The sequence below is a fragment of the Trichomycterus rosablanca genome, chromosome 5 (genome assembly GCF_030014385.1).
Source record: "Trichomycterus rosablanca isolate fTriRos1 chromosome 5, fTriRos1.hap1, whole genome shotgun sequence".
NCBI classification, from domain to species: Eukaryota; Metazoa; Chordata; class Actinopteri; order Siluriformes; family Trichomycteridae; genus Trichomycterus; species Trichomycterus rosablanca.
In genome coordinates this window covers 16,293,501-16,312,086 of record NC_085992.1, presented here as the reverse complement: position 1 = coordinate 16,312,086, position 18,586 = coordinate 16,293,501, and the positions used below count along the sequence as shown (strand labels likewise).

The 18,586-nt window shown below is 39.9% G+C and overlaps 1 protein-coding gene across 1 annotated transcript in view; it reads left to right on the top strand.

The window, feature by feature from the left end:
- Positions 1-10,929, top strand: part of ablim1a (actin binding LIM protein 1a) — a 61,578-nt gene extending 50,649 nt beyond the window's left edge. The window contains exons 15-21 of the mRNA XM_062994946.1: positions 2,688-2,773; positions 4,473-4,581; positions 6,375-6,436; positions 7,661-7,721; positions 9,471-9,553; positions 9,920-10,000; positions 10,686-10,929. Coding sequence (XP_062851016.1) covers positions 2,688-2,773; positions 4,473-4,581; positions 6,375-6,436; positions 7,661-7,721; positions 9,471-9,553; positions 9,920-10,000; positions 10,686-10,799 — 596 coding nt within the window. The 3' untranslated portion in view covers positions 10,800-10,929. The remainder of the gene's footprint in view (positions 1-2,687; positions 2,774-4,472; positions 4,582-6,374; positions 6,437-7,660; positions 7,722-9,470; positions 9,554-9,919; positions 10,001-10,685) is intronic.
- Positions 10,930-18,586: the final 7,657 nt, after the last annotated feature.

Here is an 18,586-nt window from a genome sequence, read left to right as displayed (position 1 = left end):
ACCCACACTCTTTAATCGTGGGTGCAAAAGAAGAGGGACAACTCTATGTTAATGCCAATGGTTTTGGAATGGGATGTCCAACAAACTGATGGTGGTTAAGGTACTGACTAGTAATCAGAAGGTTGCCTGACCTTCACCATGTTGCCTCTGTTGGGCCCCTGAATAAGGCCCTTATCCCTCAATTGTGAGAACTGTATTCAGTCATAATTGCAAGTTGCTTCTCATAAAGGTCCTGCTAAATCCCTCAAATGCAAACATTGATCTGTCCCCATACTTTTGGCTATGTAGTTTATTATGTGGAAAGCTGGAAAGCTTAACTGTGTACAATTAGCTATAAATAATAATATAAATTAACAGCATTCAAGCCACTGTTTAAGTTTGTCACAATGTCAACTAACCCCAAGACATCACCACTACCAACCCTTACCTATCCACCATCCAACCGCAAAGCTCTTTATTACTAATTTGATGAAGGTAATTTATTTATCCATTTATATCCTATTCAGGTCGTCAGTCCATCACAGGGCACACTCACAAACACTCACACACACCAAAGGGCACTATAGTATCTCCAATGAACCTGTCTGCATGTCTTTGGACTGTGGGAGGAAACTGAAGCTCCTGGAGTAAACCCATGTGAACATGGGGAGAACATGCAAGCTCCACACAGAAAGGACCCGGACTGCTCCACCTGGGAATAGAACCTTCTTGAGGCGCCAGTGCTACCCACTGAGGTCATTTTAGACCCAACAAACAACAGTTACCAACTGGCTTGTTGAAGTTAGAGTGCAGATGAATTAGTCCAATTTTTTATTTGCTTTATGGGTAAAAGTGCCCTTGCTTTATCGATCTAGATGCAGCCGCCATTACTGCCCAGCAGTCTGCAGACATCATCAAATCAGCCAAATTCCCCTCAGCCTTTGCTCCCGGTCCAGACGACATGTCTAAGATAGAGATGGAGTTCTGGCCGAGCCCTTCTACAAGTGTCACCCTAGGTACCACATGTCTGAACCCTGACCTTGTTTGCCCTGCCCAGTGCTTTTGGCTGACTGCTGCTGCCTTCATCCTTCAATTTTAATACATTGGTCTAATAAAGTGTTCTGGCTTTCTTTCTAGCTGGTTTTCGGACACTTTTTTCTAATCACTGGGATTTCTGCTGTTAAAGCACTGTTAAAAGAAAGACAGACTTCAAGCTATAATATATGGTCTCGAAAGTATGTGGACACATCTTCTAATTATTGTGTTTAGGCCTCAAACGTAATCCTATTAAATGCTGTATGGATGAATTGTAAAGTTTTCCATTATTAGACTGGACGCTTATTATTAACGCATTATTATTATTATATTAGGTACACATTATGGCACAATTTTAAAATGTCCAACAAGACTGGGTTCAGTTGTCCACATACTTTTAGCCATATATTGTAGTTCCTTTCGTCCCAATTTTTGTTCAATATTTTCCTAACATGAAATTTTCAGAGGTGTAAAAAAGTAATTGCCCCCTTGCCGATTGCCTCATTGTCACATTAAAAATACAGAAGAAAAAAATTCCACTGCCTGATTAATTCATACACCAAATGGGCAAAAGTATTGGGATACTATTCACTAATTCCTACCCTGATTTGCTAACTGCTGCAAAATCAATTATAGCAAATAAATGATATGCTTTTAAAACAATTCGGAAAAGGTCATATCCTTCTCCAGCATGGCCGTGACACCCTGTGGACCATGAAAGGCTTCATAAAGACATGATTTAATGAATTAGGTGTAGAGGAGCTTAAATGGCCTAAAATCCCAGACATCAAAGCCAACTGAACACCCATGGGAAAATTGGAATGTTAATTGCAAGCCAAATGTTCATTATCAAATTTTGCTGTTTATAATGTGGCAGATGTTTTCAATGGGAGACTGGTCTGGACTACGGGTAATAATCTTTAATTATATCTTCAAAAATGGAGGAGCAGGTGCTAAGGTGGTGCAGCGGTAAAGTATGCTAGTTTGGAGTTGAGGTTTCGAATACGTCGTATCGAATCTCAGCTCTGCCTTTCCGACTGGGCTGGGTGGCAGCATGAACAACGATTGGCTGCTGTTCAGGGTTAGAGGGTAAAAAAAGTCAAATCATAGGTCCTCATAACTGGTGCAACTGCGGCCCCTGCTGGCTGACTGATGGCGCCTGCACAGGGCTGAGGAATAATGCTGAAGGGGGTGTGGCCTTCCATACACAGTTCCCGTCAGTGTATGAACTCGACTCGTGCAGGTGAAAAATGCAGTCTGTACTGACTGTATGTGCCGGAGGGGGCGTACAGTATGTCAGTTGAGAGGCGTCCTCAGTCAGCGGGTCGAATCAGTATAGAGGACGCAATCAGGGTAACTGGACACGACAAGATTAGGGGAGAAAAATAGATTAGGGGGAAAGTGGGGAAAAATAGAAAAAAAAAAATTTTTAAAAATGGAGGAGCAGCTGGAATGGAATGTCCAACAAGCTCATAGTTATGTGTCCACATATTTTTGTCCATACAGTGTAGACAATGTATCTTTCTTTCTGCTAACCCTTCCTTTCATATGCTGCAAGTGGCCACTCTGGGGTGATGTTGGCAAAACACACCTTTAAGTCAAAATAAGACTTCAACAAGTCTGATGAAGGTGTATTGTATTACAGGATGGGACATTTCTTAATTCTATTACAGGTCCTGAAGGGAGAAGAAGGTCTAGAGAGGAGGATGAGGAGGAACAACTGAAACGCAGACAAATTCAGGAAGAACATCTCACCAGGGTAGGAGCACACTCATACTCATTTAAAATGATGGTTCCACTTTAAAATAAGACTACCTTTATAAAGCTTTATAAATGGTTGATAAAAAATTGTTTATTAAGGGTTATTAATTAGGTTGTTAATACCTTATAAGTCATTAATAAGCAGTTATAAAGCATAAAGCATAAAGAAGCAGTTATAAAGAAAGGGCAACAGGAACGTTATTTGCCAAATAGTGAACCCACATCAATCTGTAATGACATCTTCCTCATGGTTGGCACAGGTATTGATTATAAGGCTACCAGGTGCTAATGTACAAAGAACATGAAGGTACCATTGTAATCCTTGGGGTGGGGTGGCATCTTCTTTAAGACAGCATTCCAGGGAGAAAAGTACACCCTCAAGGTACACAAATGGTCATCCTGGATTGGCTCTCGTTATCCTGATGGGCTTCTTTTATTTCTAATCAATACCTGTGCTAACCATGAGGAAGATGTCAGTATGCTGAAAATGTCAAGGTAAAAGTAAATATTGCTAAGACCTTAGAATGTGAATTTAGTCATTTCATATGTCAATGTATGCCATCGTATTGTTAAAGACTAAAAAGGCATCCTGTTGGTGGTTAAATGGTTAAACATGGTGGTTAAATAGTTAAACTTATTAACACGTGATGAAGCTGACAGGTTTAATGCTGACTGATAGAGAAGACAAAGCAAGATAAGTATCTGACAAGATCTGAGGTTTAACATTACAGACTGATGTGGGTTCACTATTTGGCAATGATGTAGGTTCACTATTGGCAAGTGACGTTCCTGTTGCCTTTTCTATTTATGTTTTATAACTGCTTATTAATGACTTTTAAGGTATTTACAACCTAATTAATAACCCTTAATAAACAAATTATTAACCATTTATAAACCATTTATAAAGGTAGTCTTATTTTAAAGTGGAACCTAAATGATTCTTTAAAGAGATCACTTGTCACTTCAAAATGACCCTAATGACCAAAACAAAATTCTACCAGGGGCGGCACACTGGACCAGGTAAAATAGATGCTGAATAGTAACATGGGTCCTATGCACCTGGGTTTGATATTTTCAGTGTTACTTGTTTACTGTCTGCCTGGGTTTTTCTCCAGGTACTTGTTCCAGAATCATGCAGAGGGTGGATCGACCATTCTAAATTGCCCACCGTTGTGAGGAATGTGTGTGTAGGATTAGTGGATCTTCTGTTTTTAATGACTTTCCAATCAAAACAGCTTGTCTTTGTAAGGTCTATCAGTATGTTCCAGACTGTCCACAGCACAAAAAAATGCAGTCAAATGAATATATTTTTCATTTAATTTTCATTTTCATTACCACTGTTTTATCCTGATCAGAATCTTGTTGGGACCAGTTTCACCGGCAAGGCCTCGGGCATCCACCCACCTAAGACAGCCTATCAACCCTATGAAGGCGCCCATCCAGCCAATAGCACCAATGAAGATTCAAACCCTGGATCCCGGTGGAATCCCAATTTGCCACTGCGTCAGCTGAGCCCCCAAATTGAACCATATAAAAGATCACCCTTGGTAGCTCAGATTAGTCCATTATAAAGCTGTGGAGAACATATAAAACTAAATCCACAACAATCTAAGGTCTTACACCACCTTGATGTTGTATGAAAGACTATTACTTATTTAAGATTAAACCTGCTCATTGACCCATGTGTTTATGTACAGATGCAGTCCGGTCTTGGGAAGCTCATCTTAAAGGAGGAGAAGGAGAAGCAACTATTTAGAGAGCGTCACGGTCGAAGTCTGTCTGCACAAAGGCAGAATGAAAATGCAGGTATATACCACCTTAAAAGCAAAACATTTATTTTAAACAACCAATCATTTGCGTCAGTTTTGAAATCTAATTATCACTCGTAAATGTAAACAAGGATGTGGACACCCTGTTCTAATTCCTCCAAATTATTGACTTAAGGTGTTTTAGTTACACTTTTTGCAAACAGGTGGCAACAGTGTTTGTCTTTTCAACTGCATTATCCTGGTCATGGTTATGGTGGTTTGGTGTAAATGACCTTTGCCAAGGGCACTGACACAGTCCCATACCATGACAGACCCTGTCTTTTAGACTTGTTGCTGATAACAGTCTGGAGGGTCCTTTAGGTCTTTGGTCTGGAGCACACGCCGTCTATTTTTTCAAAAAAGACCTGGAATGCTGATTCATCTGACCACAATACACATTCCACTGTGTGATGGTCCATCCTAGATACCTCAGAGCCCAGAAAAGTCGACGTCGCTTCTGGACATGGTTAACATAAGGCTTCTTTTTTGCACAGCAAAGTTTTAAGTGGCATTTGTGCATGTAACTCTGTACTGTAGTGCTTGATAAAGGTTTGCCAAAGTAATCCCTCACCCATGTGGTTATATCAGCTATTGTTGAGTGCGCCCTTGGCTTTTATGCTCTGAAATACCTCCCGATTCCTTGAATCGTTTTATGATATTATGCACTGTAGAGAGAGAAATATGCAAGGTACAGGTTTTGGGTACATTGTTTTTAAACATTTCAATCATTTTCTCACACATTTTTCGACAAACTAGAGATCCTCTGGCCATCTTTGCTCATCAAAGACATCGCCTGTTTAAAATCGCATCATTATTTAGTTTTTTTTACCTGATTATTAGCCCTAAATTGCCCCCGTCCCAACTTTTTTTGTAATGTGTTGCAGGCCTGAAATGCAGGAATGGATGTTTATTAATACATGAAATGAAGTTGAGCAGATAAAACATGAAATAACTCAGGTTTATTCTGTCTGCAAGTAAAAGTCAAAGTAAATGTAAGAAACACTGGAACATCCATTATCAGTGCCTGACTTTACACATGCTGTCAAATTCTTCCTTACCAAAAGAGCTGGCGGCACGGTGGTTAAGTGGGTAGCACTGTCCTGGTCGAAGGTCCAGGGTTTGATCCCCAGGTGGGGAAGTCCGGGTCCTTTCTGTGTGGAGTTTGCATGTTCTCCCTGTGTCCATGTGGGTTTTTTCCGGGTGCTCCGATTTCCTCCCACAGTCCAAAGACATGCAAGTGAGGTGAACTGGAGACACTAAATTGTCCATGACTGTGTTCAACCTTGTGAACTGATGAACCTTGTGTAATGAGTAACTACCGTTCCTTTCATGAATGTAGCCAAAGTGTAAAACATGACGTTAAAATGCTAATAAACAAACAAACAAACCAAAAGAGCTGAGACTGTTATAGTTGCAAAGTAAGTGTGAGACAGAGGAGGGAACTTCAAATGAATGGCCATGGTTTTAGAATGGGATGTCCAACAGTGTCATGGCCAGGTGTCCACTTACTTTTAACCATATTGGTAAATAGGGCTAAATGTATTTGGATTTACTGAGCTTTTTGAGGCCATTTGCATTGGTTTCTGGAATGTTGTGCTTCCATTCATTTATTTTCATGTTCCTGGTCAGGGTCACGGTGGGTCCATTTCCCAGAAATCAATTCACTCTTTATTGCTTTATTTTTTTCCTGAACCTTGTTTATTAAGTCTTATGATTTGTCTTGGATTTGCATAAGTATTCAATCTCAACTCTGTCCACTAATAATCACTTATTATATTCTTGAAATTGCAGATCCCAATTCTCCTTCAAAAACAGGCTCACTTCCCGGGTACGGACGAAATGGGCTGCATCGGGTAAGGGCTGTATTTAGATTTTCTGCTTTAGTGTGTCTTGGCATATATTTTGCAACTCTGCATTCAAAGTCTGTGAATCTTTAATAGAAAAATGATACATTATTCCACCAGATCTTTCCTCAACTGGTGTTTTGATGATACCGTTTGCCAGTGGTGTTTAAAATAATCATATCAAACAAAAGTCTTGCTAAACAAGAACTCAAACAGACCACCTAGACCAGTAGTAAGACAAAGCAAATGGTTCTGACATTTAAAAAATTTGAACAAAGCAAAATAGAGAGAGCACATGACTCCACTTCAGCATATCAGCATCAGTCAATCACAGAGGAGCTTAGGCTCTTATTATTCAGAGGTGTTTAATATTGGGTTACAAGCCTGCCCTCTATGAGAGAGACTTCTATGAATCCTTCAATAATATTATGGAATGTAGATAATTTGTTTAAGGTTTTTCAAAAACTTTTGTAGTGTTCCTGGTTTAAATCTGCCCATGTCCTAACATTTTGCATGTATCAAATAAGGAATAGGTGTATATTTACAAAAATCAGTTAACAGTAAATAAGTAACACATTAAATATCTTTTAATTTGAGCTATTTTAACTGAATACCTGTTAAAGGCGGTCTACAAATCATTATTTTTCACTGTATTCACATTTCACCGTTTCAACTTTTTTGGAATTGGGTTTGTACTGTTCTGTTGGTGTGCGTCACAGATTACCCACCTGCCAAAAAGATGGTAAACTATGGCCGCTCAGGTGGTGCAGCGGTAAAACATGCTAGCACACCAGAGCTGGGATTTCGTATACATCATATTGAATTTCAGCTCTGCCATCCGGCTGTACTGGGCGGCTACATGAACAGCGATTGGCTGTTGTGCAGGGTGGGATTAGCCGGACCAGGGTTCCTCATAACTGGTGCAATTACGACCTCTGCTGGCTTATTGATGGCGCCTGAGCAGAGTTGTGCAGGTAAAAAGAGGCAGTCGGTGCGAAGTTCCTCAGTCAGCAGTGGAGGGTTGTATCGGTAGAGGTGAAGCGTGACGCAATCAGGGTAATTGGATACGACTAGATTAGGGGAAAGATGGCAAACTGTAAATCCTCTGACAATATCTCTTTTATCATGTCTCTATTAAACGCTGCCTTTTTTTTGGCAACAGTGGATTTATAAAATATAATAAATATATATACAGTATATATATATTTGTTGTCTTATTTTTTTATTCTGCAGCCTCAGTCCACTGATTTTACACAGTATGATAGTTATGGAGACATCCCCAGTGGAGGACGAGGTCAGTTATTAATCATGCCTATTCTGAACAAATGCACACACTAGTACTTCTCACATATACACAATATGGTCAAAAGTATGCAGATGCCTGACCAACACCTGTTGGACACCCCATTCCAAAACCATGTTATATAACCATAGTTGGCTTTGTCTAAAATGTGTCTATGACATCTGCCACTTGTCTAAAAAGACTTTATACAGTGTGATTTTTGAAATATGTGCTCATTTTGACAATTCTAAGGATAGTCACTGGATGAGAAGGTCTGACTTGCAATTGATGGTACAATGTTATGCCTTGTTGGTGTATCATATTGTGTGAACACCTGTTAGCACTTGGGGTGGTTGAAACACCTGAGCTCAATAGTTAGACGAGGTGTCTACATACTTTGGCCCATATAATGTTTACACAGCATATTGTTACTATTCAAGATCAAGTAAAATATTCTAAATATGTGCTTTTGTTTTTCTTTCCTACAGAATTTCAGGTACGTGAATCATTACATATTTACCATTACATTACATGTTATGGCAGTATTAAAAGGAAGTGAATTCTGAAGTGACCCTCACTTGTTGGACTTGTTACTGATAACAGTCTGGATGGTCCATTTCTTTAAAAAAAAAATATCTGAAATACTGATTTATCACACTTGTCACACATTTCTACTGTGTGATGGTCCATCTCAGATTCCTCCAAGCCCAGAGAATTTGATGCCGCTTCTGGACATGGTTAACATAAGGCTTCTTTTGCACAGTAAAGTGGCATTTGTGAATGTAACTCTTTATTTTAGTGCATGACAAAGTAATCCCTTGCCCATGTGGTTATATCAGGTATTGTTGAGTGGCGGTTCTTGATGCAGTGCCGTCTAAGGGGTCGAATATCACGCTTAAGCTTGCGCCCTTGCCCTTTATGCACTGAAATTCCTCCCGATTTCTTGAATTATTTAATGATATTATGCACTGTAGAGGGAGAAATATGCAAATCCCTTCCAATCTTCCTTTAAGGAACACTTTTTTTTTTAAACATTTCTATAATTTTCTCATGCATTTGTTGCCCATCTCAAAGAGCAGATGAAATAAAAATCAAAGTACATGTAATTTATTTGCATTTTATTTGCATTTTTTACATGTCACACACAAGTGTATGTACAAACACTAGCCTGACTTTTGGTTTTCCATAACTACTCTTAGTGTAATGCATTAGTTACATGATGCATTAGTTACCATTAAATACATCTAATTGAGGGCCGCTCAGGTGGCGCAGTGGTAAAAACACAAGCTGGAACCAGAGCTGGGATCTCGAATACATCGTATCGAATCTCGGGTCTGCCTGCCGGCTGAGGATGAGCGGCCACATGAACAGCGATTGGCCTGTTGTTCAGATATGGGCGGGACTAAGGCAGATGGGGTCTCTCTCTCATGACTGGTGCAATTATGGTGCTGGTGCTCTGCTGGCTGATTGGTGGCGCCAACACAGAGATGAGAGAAGAGTGCTCTTAGGGTGTGTCTCTCCATACACAACGCTAAGCTGCACTGCACTCGTCAAAGTGTAGGTGATAAGATACATACGGCATGCTGCCCACGTGTCGGAGAGGTCGTGGGTTAGCTTCGTTCTCCTCAATCAGAGCGGAAAAAAGGGAGAAAATGCATAATAAAAAAGTACATCTAATTGGACTACTACAATGACAATTGAGGCAACAATAGGAAAAATTTAAGGTAAATATATGGACAAAAAGAATGTTTTTGCATGTAAATTTTCAGCTCTTGCAGGATGGACATCGGCCCACCAGAAGAATGGACAGAGGAGTTTCAATGCCTAATATGTTGGAACCAAAAGCAAGTATCCAATCTATACATATACTACATATACTGCATACATATACTACTATTCTTTTTTGTGCTATGAGAGAGAAAACACACCTACAGTCCAGAATTATTAGCACTCTTGATAAACATGTATACAAATGTCATGTAAAAGTTTTTTAAAATGGTGTCTAGTGAAGGAAAGGTTTAATTTGGTATAGCCTTTTTATGCTACAACAGAGGCCTCTCCCATCTGGTGAAGGCACTGGCATGAGTGGAGGAGGAATACAGGAAGAGCAATGTGGTCCTCCATATGTTCTAGGGCTGATCAAAAATACACCTTCACAGAAGGAGTCGCCAGAGTGCTCAGTGATAACTGATGTAGTGTTCTCTTTATAGGTGTATCCATATGAGATGCTTATTGTCACCAGCTCTGGCCGTGGTAAACTGCTCCGAGATGTGGACAGAACCAGACTAGAGGTAACAATTATTTTTGTATTAGACACTTTAAGGCCAAAAGTATGTAGACACCTCTTGTTTGCCACACCTATTGCATACAAGTAAACAGATTGAGATAAATGAGTAATTGGCAATCAATCTAATAAAACTAAACAGTGCAAGCTTCTGTTTAATCCAAATAAGGTGGAATATTGAAGAACAATGATTTGGTCATTAGGACACAACTCAATGTGTAGTTAACACTACCCTGAATATAAGTTATAAATATAATAGCATCTGGAACAACATAAGCTAAGGTAAGCAATATTATGGATTTTTTGTTGTGTTTGGGATTTTGACCGCTGTGTCGTAATTTGCAATGAAAACAAAACGTCAGTTTAAGCTTTTAACTGGTACCTAGGAAAGTAAAGGCACGTAGTAAAACGGCAAAATACAGTCGCTAATCTGTTGTTGTTTATCTGTACTTACATATTATTTGTTTATTTCTACACTACATTTCCAGTATATGTTTTGTGTATATTATATTGACTCGTGACTTGACTCGGACTCTAGCCTAAAGACTTGTGACTCGACTCGGACTCGTATTTTGTGACTTGTGAACATCTCTGGTGTGAACTCAGCATTACCTGCTGATCTTCCACTATCCTCCTATCGTCATAACTTCTCTGCTCTCTTCCATTTTTTCCTGCACCCCCAATTCCTTTAGCGTCACCTAGCTCCAGAGATGTTCATGGAGATCTTTGGGATGGCGATCCAGGAGTTTGACAAGTTACCTTTATGGAAGCGTAATGACATGAAGAAGAAAGCCAAGCTCTTCTAACCATGTGAATTAGACACCTATAACTTAGCCATATATCTCATCATTAATCCCTTTCTTTCTCTTGTGGCCCTTGTATGTGCATAAGGGGGAACTGTATGCATAGCACTGCATACAGCTGAAGTCAAAAGATTACATACATCTAAGAGACATTTACATTTTTGGCATTTAGCAGATGCCTTTATCCATAGTGACTTACAGTTCTGTTACAGTATACAGTCTGAGCAATTGAGGGTTAAGGGCCTTGCTCAAGGGCCCAACAGCAGCAACCTGGAAGTGGTGGGGCTTGAACGAGCGATTTTCTGATTACTAGTCCAGTACCTTACCCGCTAGGCTACAACTGCATCATCATATATAACATATAACATCATATATATCATATATATTATATATATCATATATAATGTATAATAATAATATAATAATATATATAATATCATATATATGATGTTTTATATATATAACATCATGGCAACCCTGGGATTTTGGGTGTTTGCAGCTGTTTGTTTTCTTTTTCAGTGTTTTATTTACTACTTATTTATGCATTTCCTCCCTTATTCTCCCAATTTATCGTAGCCAGTTAGTCTTCCGCTGCTGGGAACCTCAGTTGCATCCAAAGAGGGTATAGTTTTCTGTCACACACTTCTGATGCGTGTGCAGTCCACCGAGCCCTTCTTATTCATGCAGTCTTAGGTCAGTCTTACACATGGAGAGTCACACACTCATCCCCACGTTCCTCCACTTCTGTACAGGCACCAGGAGTGAAGACCCCATTCCCTTATTAGTGGCCAATTTTATCTGCTGCTGGCTCTGATGCCAATTGTGCCTGCTAGGGGCGCCAGAGATTTTAGAATCCCAGCTCTGGTGTGCCAGCGCAATATCCCACTGCGCCACCTGGGCACCTCTTTTTTGTTTTTTATTTTTGTCAAAAACTGTACTAAATGTGCTGGGTTGCAAATGTACACACAGCAAATTATTTGATGTCATTTGTGTCAGTTTGTGGCGTGGTATTTTAACTCCTTGATAGTGATTATGATCGACTGCAGCTCATGGCTTTTATGTGTCTATTTAAATAAGTCTAGTTTGACTTAACCCATAGAACTGAGCCATAAGCATTTCAAAAGTCAGGATGTCACATGAAGCATTTTCTAAGCAACCTCCAGTACAAACAGTTCTCCATAAATACAAAATACTCAAAACAGTGGTCGTCATAACTTCAGAGATACCAAGCCAATGGCATATGAGCAAATATTTCGTACGCTGGGTGTATATTTTTGACGCAGCAGATTTAGTCACAAACCCAAGAGACTTAAAAACATAAAAGTGTATGTAAACTTTTTACTTCATCTGTAAGTGTAGAGTGTTTACATGTATGCCTGTACATTGTGATATATTTATGCCATCCATAATAATTGCACACGTTCTAAATTCTCCCAACCTAATCACGCTTAGAATTTGGTCATGAAAACATTAAAGCCACTGACCACAACTTTAAACCCAGATTTTTAAGGTACCTCTGATGATTGTTTAATTATTAACTTTTATTAGATTGCTTGTCGCCTAGATTTAATAGAGCTTGAACCCAATCTAAAAACAGGCGTTCACAGGAATCTGCATTAAGCCAGCTATCTAACTAAAGTTAGTTACCAAACTAGAAAGATTAGTGGTATATCTGGGTGATGTCTGGGTAATGTAATGCTTTCGGCCCGCTAACTTGTGCTGTGTCCCAAACCACTTACTGCTAACCAAAATAGTCAAAATAGTCCTAAAAACATGACACCACCACATACGAGGAATCTTTAAAAAGTTTCCACACTTTTATATTTTGGTTGGAAACGGTGAGTGCGGGAGGAGTAGTAATTGATCGTGTCTGAGAGACTGAGAGAGAGCTTATAGTCCGGATTTAACAGCATCTGATTTCCACCTTTTTGGACCGCTCAAAGAACTGACTGTAAGAATCCACTGCTGGCTGGTGTAAAGAAGCATCCAACTATTTAACGTGTCGAAGGGGGGGTGGATGCTAGGAGTTGTAATAGGGAGCTGGAAATAGGGAACAGTACTATGTATGTTTGGGATGCAGCCAAAATCGTAAATGGATATGATTCATCCACTAACTGCATAGATTAGGTTAAACAGCTGTGGAGTTTTAGATACAACTTAAGACGCTTAAGCCAAGGTTTAAATGTAAATCTTCCATATTAACTTCAGCACATGTTTCTATTATTTAATAATCACCTTAATGCTGACTTAACCCATAGAACTGAGCCATAAGCATTTCAAAAGTCAGGATGTCACATGAAGCATTTTCTAAGCAACCTCCAGTACAAACAGTTCTCCATAAATACAAAATACTCAAAACAGTGGTCGTCATAACTTCAGAGATACCAAGCCAATGGCATATGAGCAAATATTTCGTACGCTGGGTGTATATTTTTGACGCAGCAGATTTAGTCACAAACCCAAGAGACTTAAAAACATAAAAGTGTATGTAAACTTTTTACTTCATCTGTAAGTGTAGAGTGTTTACATGTATGCCTGTACATTGTGATATATTTATGCCATCCATAATAATTGCACACGTTCTAAATTCTCCCAACCTAATCACGCTTAGAATTTGGTCATGAAAACATTAAAGCCACTGACCACAACTTTAAACCCAGATTTTTAAGGTACCTCTGATGATTGTTTAATTATTAACTTTTATTAGATTGCTTGTCGCCTAGATTTAATAGAGCTTGAACCCAATCTAAAAACAGGCGTTCACAGGAATCTGCATTAAGCCAGCTATCTAACTAAAGTTAGTTACCAAACTAGAAAGATTAGTGGTATATCTGGGTGATGTCTGGGTAATGTAATGCTTTCGGCCCGCTAACTTGTGCTGTGTCCCAAACCACTTACTGCTAACCAAAATAGTCAAAATAGTCCTAAAAACATGACACCACCACATACGAGGAATCTTTAAAAAGTTTCCACACTTTTATATTTTGGTTGGAAACGGTGAGTGCGGGAGGAGTAGTAATTGATCGTGTCTGAGAGACTGAGAGAGAGCTTATAGTCCGGATTTAACAGCATCTGATTTCCACCTTTTTGGACCGCTCAAAGAACTGACTGTAAGAATCCACTGCTGGCTGGTGTAAAGAAGCATCCAACTATTTAACGTGTCGAAGGGGGGGTGGATGCTAGGAGTTGTAATAGGGAGCTGGAAATAGGGAACAGTACTATGTATGTTTGGGATGCAGCCAAAATCGTAAATGGATATGATTCATCCACTAACTGCATAGATTAGGTTAAACAGCTGTGGAGTTTTAGATACAACTTAAGACGCTTAAGCCAAGGTTTAAATGTAAATCTTCCATATTAACTTCAGCACATGTTTCTATTATTTAATAATCACCTTAATGCTGACTTATCTACGTTCCTTTAAGCATTTAAAATGCACATAAAAAAACGTATGTGACGTGTGTTTTTCTTAGAATGGAAACCTGCACTGCCATATATTGTATGTATGAATGAAACAATTAGTAAAATAATTAATATACTGTGCGATTGTCAGCAACACCAAAAATATGGCTATATCCAAGAGCATTCCATTTTTTTTCTGAGCTTTTTCACTGAAAACTTAAAAAGGACCAAACGTTCATCTTTCACATAAATCACAGTGTAGAATTTCAGTGGTTTTAGAAAGGTCATGGGTAAAAGAATGGCATGGCTTCTCGATCTCTCACTCTTTTCCATTCAAATACACTCAATCAATAATAAATCCTCTTCAATCTAAATTTAACTGCATTAGGTAATGTTTCTTCAGACTCAGTAAAGTAAACATGCACAGTTTGGTAAAACTCATTTCATCTCGACGAGTGCAGGGATCTGAGTTTGGCCAACCAACCAAAACTCTCATAATAGTAATATTTTAATGATGTACAATGCTTCAGAGAAATAAACTTCAGCAAACCACCTTGAACACTTCTGTCTCTGTGTCTGACTCTATGAAGATTCCATACTACACTATGAGCATCTTACACCGTGCCAATGGAACATCCTCTCTTCTGGTTGGTTAGTAGATGTGTACTATTATATTATATTACTTTGACTTTTATTTGATTGCAGACAGGATGAACCTGAGAAACTTCATTTCATTTATTAATAAACATCAATTCCTGCATTTCAGGTCTGCAACACATTCCAAAAAAAGTTGGGACAGTAATGCATTTACCACTTTGTAATGTTACCATTCCTTTTCATCACACTTAAAAGACGTTTCGGCACCGAGGATACCAAGTGATTTAGTGTTTCAGCTTTTATTTTGCCTCATTCTTCCTTAAGATGTGCAACAGTACGGGGTCGTCGTTGTCGCATTTTTCGTTTCAAAATTCTCCACACATTCTGTATTGGGGACAGGTCAGGACTGCAAGCAGGCCAGTCCAGTACCCCTACCCTCTTTTTCCACAGCCATGCCTTTGTAATGTGTGCAGCATGTGGTTTTGCATTGTCTTGTTGAAAAATACATGACCGTCCCTGGAAAAGATGACGTATTAAAGGCAGCACATGTTGCTCTAAGATCTCAATGTACTTTACTGCATTATTGCTGCCATCACAGAAGTGTAAATGACCTTTGCCAAGGGGACTAACACAGCCCCATATCATGACAGACCCTGGTTTTTGGACTTGTTGCTGATAACAGTCTAGATGGTCATTTTTATCTTTGATCCAAAAAAAGACCTGGAATGCTGATTCATCTGACTACAATACATGTTTCCACTGTGTGATGGTCCATCCTAGATGCCTCCGAGCCCAGAGAAGTCGACGCCACTTCTGGACATGGTTAACATAAGGCTTCTTTTTTGCACAGTAAAGTTTTAAGTAGCATTTGTGCATGTACAGTGTATCACAAAAGTGAGTACACCCCTCACATTTCTGCAAATATTTTATTATATCTTTTCATGGGACAACACTATAGAAATAAAACTTGGATATAACTTAGAGTAGTCAGTGTACAACTTGTATAGCAGTGTAGATTTACTGTCTTCTGAAAATAACTCAACACACAGCCATTAATGTCTAAATGGCTGGCAACATAAGTGAGTACACCCCACAGTGAACATGTCCAAATTGTGCCCAAAGTGTCAATATTTTGTGTGACCACCATTATTATCCAGCACTGCCTTAACCCTCCTGGGCATGGAATTCACCAGAGCTGCACAGGTTGCTACTGGAATCCTCTTCCACTCCTCCATGATGACATCACGGAGCTGGTGGATGTTAGACACCTTGAACTCCTCCACCTTCCACTTGAGGATGCGCCACAGATGCTCAATTGGGTTTAGTCCATCACCTTTACCTTCAGCTTCCTCAGCAAGGCAGTTGTCATCTTGGAGGTTGTGTTTGGGGTCGTTATCCTGTTGGAAAACTGCCATGAGGCCCAGTTTTCGAAGGGAGGGGATCATGCTCTGTTTCAGAATGTCACAGTACATGTTGGAATTCATGTTTCCCTCAATGAACTGCAGCTCCCCAGTGCCAGCAACACTCATGCAGCCCAAGACCATGATGCTACCACCACCATGCTTGACTGTAGGCAAGATACAGTTGTCTTGGTACTTCTCACCAGGGCGCCGCCACACATGCTGGACACCATCTGAGCCAAACAAGTTTATCTTGGTCTCGTCAGACCACAGGGCATTCCAGTAATCCATGTTCTTGGACTGCTTGTCTTCAGCAAACTGTTTGCGGGCTTTCTTGTGCGTCAGCTTCCTTCTGGGATGACGACCATGCAGACCGAGTTGATGCAGTGTGCGGCGTATGGTCTGAGCACTGACAGGCTGACCTCCCACGTCTTCAACCTCTGCAGCAATGCTGGCAGCACTCATGTGTCTATTTTTTAAAGCCAACCTCTGGATATGACGCCGAACACGTGGACTCAACTTCTTTGGTCGACCCTGGCGAAGCCTGTTCCGAGTGGAACCTGTCCTGGAAAACCGCTGTATGACCTTGGCCACCATGCTGTAGCTCAGTTTCAGGGTGTTAGCAATCTTCTTATAGCCCAGGCCATCTTTGTGGAGAGCAACAATTCTATTTCTCACATCCTCAGAGAGTTCTTTGCCATGAGGTGCCATGTTGAATATCCAGTGGCCAGTATGAGAGAATTGTACCCAAAACACCAAATTTAACAGCCCTGCTCCCCATTTACACCTGGGACCTTGACACATGACACCAGGGAGGGACAACGACACATTTGGGCACAATTTGGACATGTTCACTGTGGGGTGTACTCACTTATGTTGCCAGCTATTTAGACATTAATGGCTGTGTGTTGAGTTATTTTCAGAAGACAGTAAATCTACACTGCTATACAAGTTGTACACTGACTACTCTAAATTATATCCAAGTTTCATGTCTATAGTGTTGTCCCATGAAAAGATATAATGAAATATTTGCAGAAATGTGAGGGGTGTACTCACTTTTGTGATACACTGTAACTCTGTATTGTAGTGCTTAACAAAGGTTTGCCAAAGTAATCCCTCACCCATGTGGTTATATCAGCTATTGTTGAGTGGCGGTTCTTGATGCAGTGCCGTCTGAGGGATCAAAGATCACGGGCGTTCAGCTTAAGCTTGCGCTCTCTGCCTTTACGCACAAAAATTTCTCCCGAGTCCTTGAATTGTTTAATGATATTATGCACTGTAGAGGGAGACATATGCAAATCCAATCCAATCAACTTTTTCTGATTTGGGGCTGTAGATTAAAAGTTTGATCACAATTTTAAATCTACCTTCCTGTCTGAATATAACCTTGTTGGAGTGTAATCATAACAAAAATCTTCATTAATCAACTTCAGGGTACTGGGGTAGCAGCTATAAGGTAGTGCTATTGACCTGGCCAGGCCCCTAAACAGGTACAGATGACTCCACACAGAGCCATATTGCAAACAGAGAGAAACACTATGCTTATGTGACACTCTGTGCTCTTGTGGAAAGTCTATAACAATGACCATAAGCTTGGTGGGCATCTCATTCCAAAAGTCATCTAGTGCCCTGTCCACTTTTAAAGCCATAACAGTGTTCTCATAACATTAAAACCACCTCCTTGTTTCTACACTCACTGTCAATTTTATCAGCTCCACCTACCAATTAGAAGCACTTTGTAGTTCTACAATTACTGACTGTAGTCCATCTGTTTCTCTACATACTTTTTTAGCCTGCTTTCACCCTGGTCTTCAATGATAAGGACCCCCACAGGACCACCACAGAGCAGGTATTATTTAGGTGGTGGATGATTCTCAGCACTGCAGTGACACTGACATGGTGGTGGTGTGTTAGTGTGTGTTGTGCTTGTATGAATGATCCACCACTCAAATAATACCTGCTCTGTAGTGATCCTGGGAGAGTCCTGATCATTGAAGAACAGCATGAAAGGGGGCTAACAAAGCATGCAGAGAAACAGATGGACTACAGTCAGTAATTGTAGAGCTACAACGTGCTTCTATATGGTAAGTGGAGCTGATAAAATAGACAGTGAGTGTAGAAACAGGGAGGTGGTTTTAATGTTATGGCTAATCAATGTAGTGCTAAATTCAATGATTTGTAAATCAATTTCGACCTGTAAATTCAAATTAAAACAGGAGCAATTTAAGACTAGGAACATTTTGTTCTGAACAAATTATGCAATCATACTTGATTATGAAAGGAACATCCACGAAACACTTTTTTTTTATGAGCAAGGATGGGTCAGGGCTCGCCACTTTTTCAAAAAAGGCACCAGCAGTAGTAGTAAATCTCTTTTTAGTGTAGCAGGTA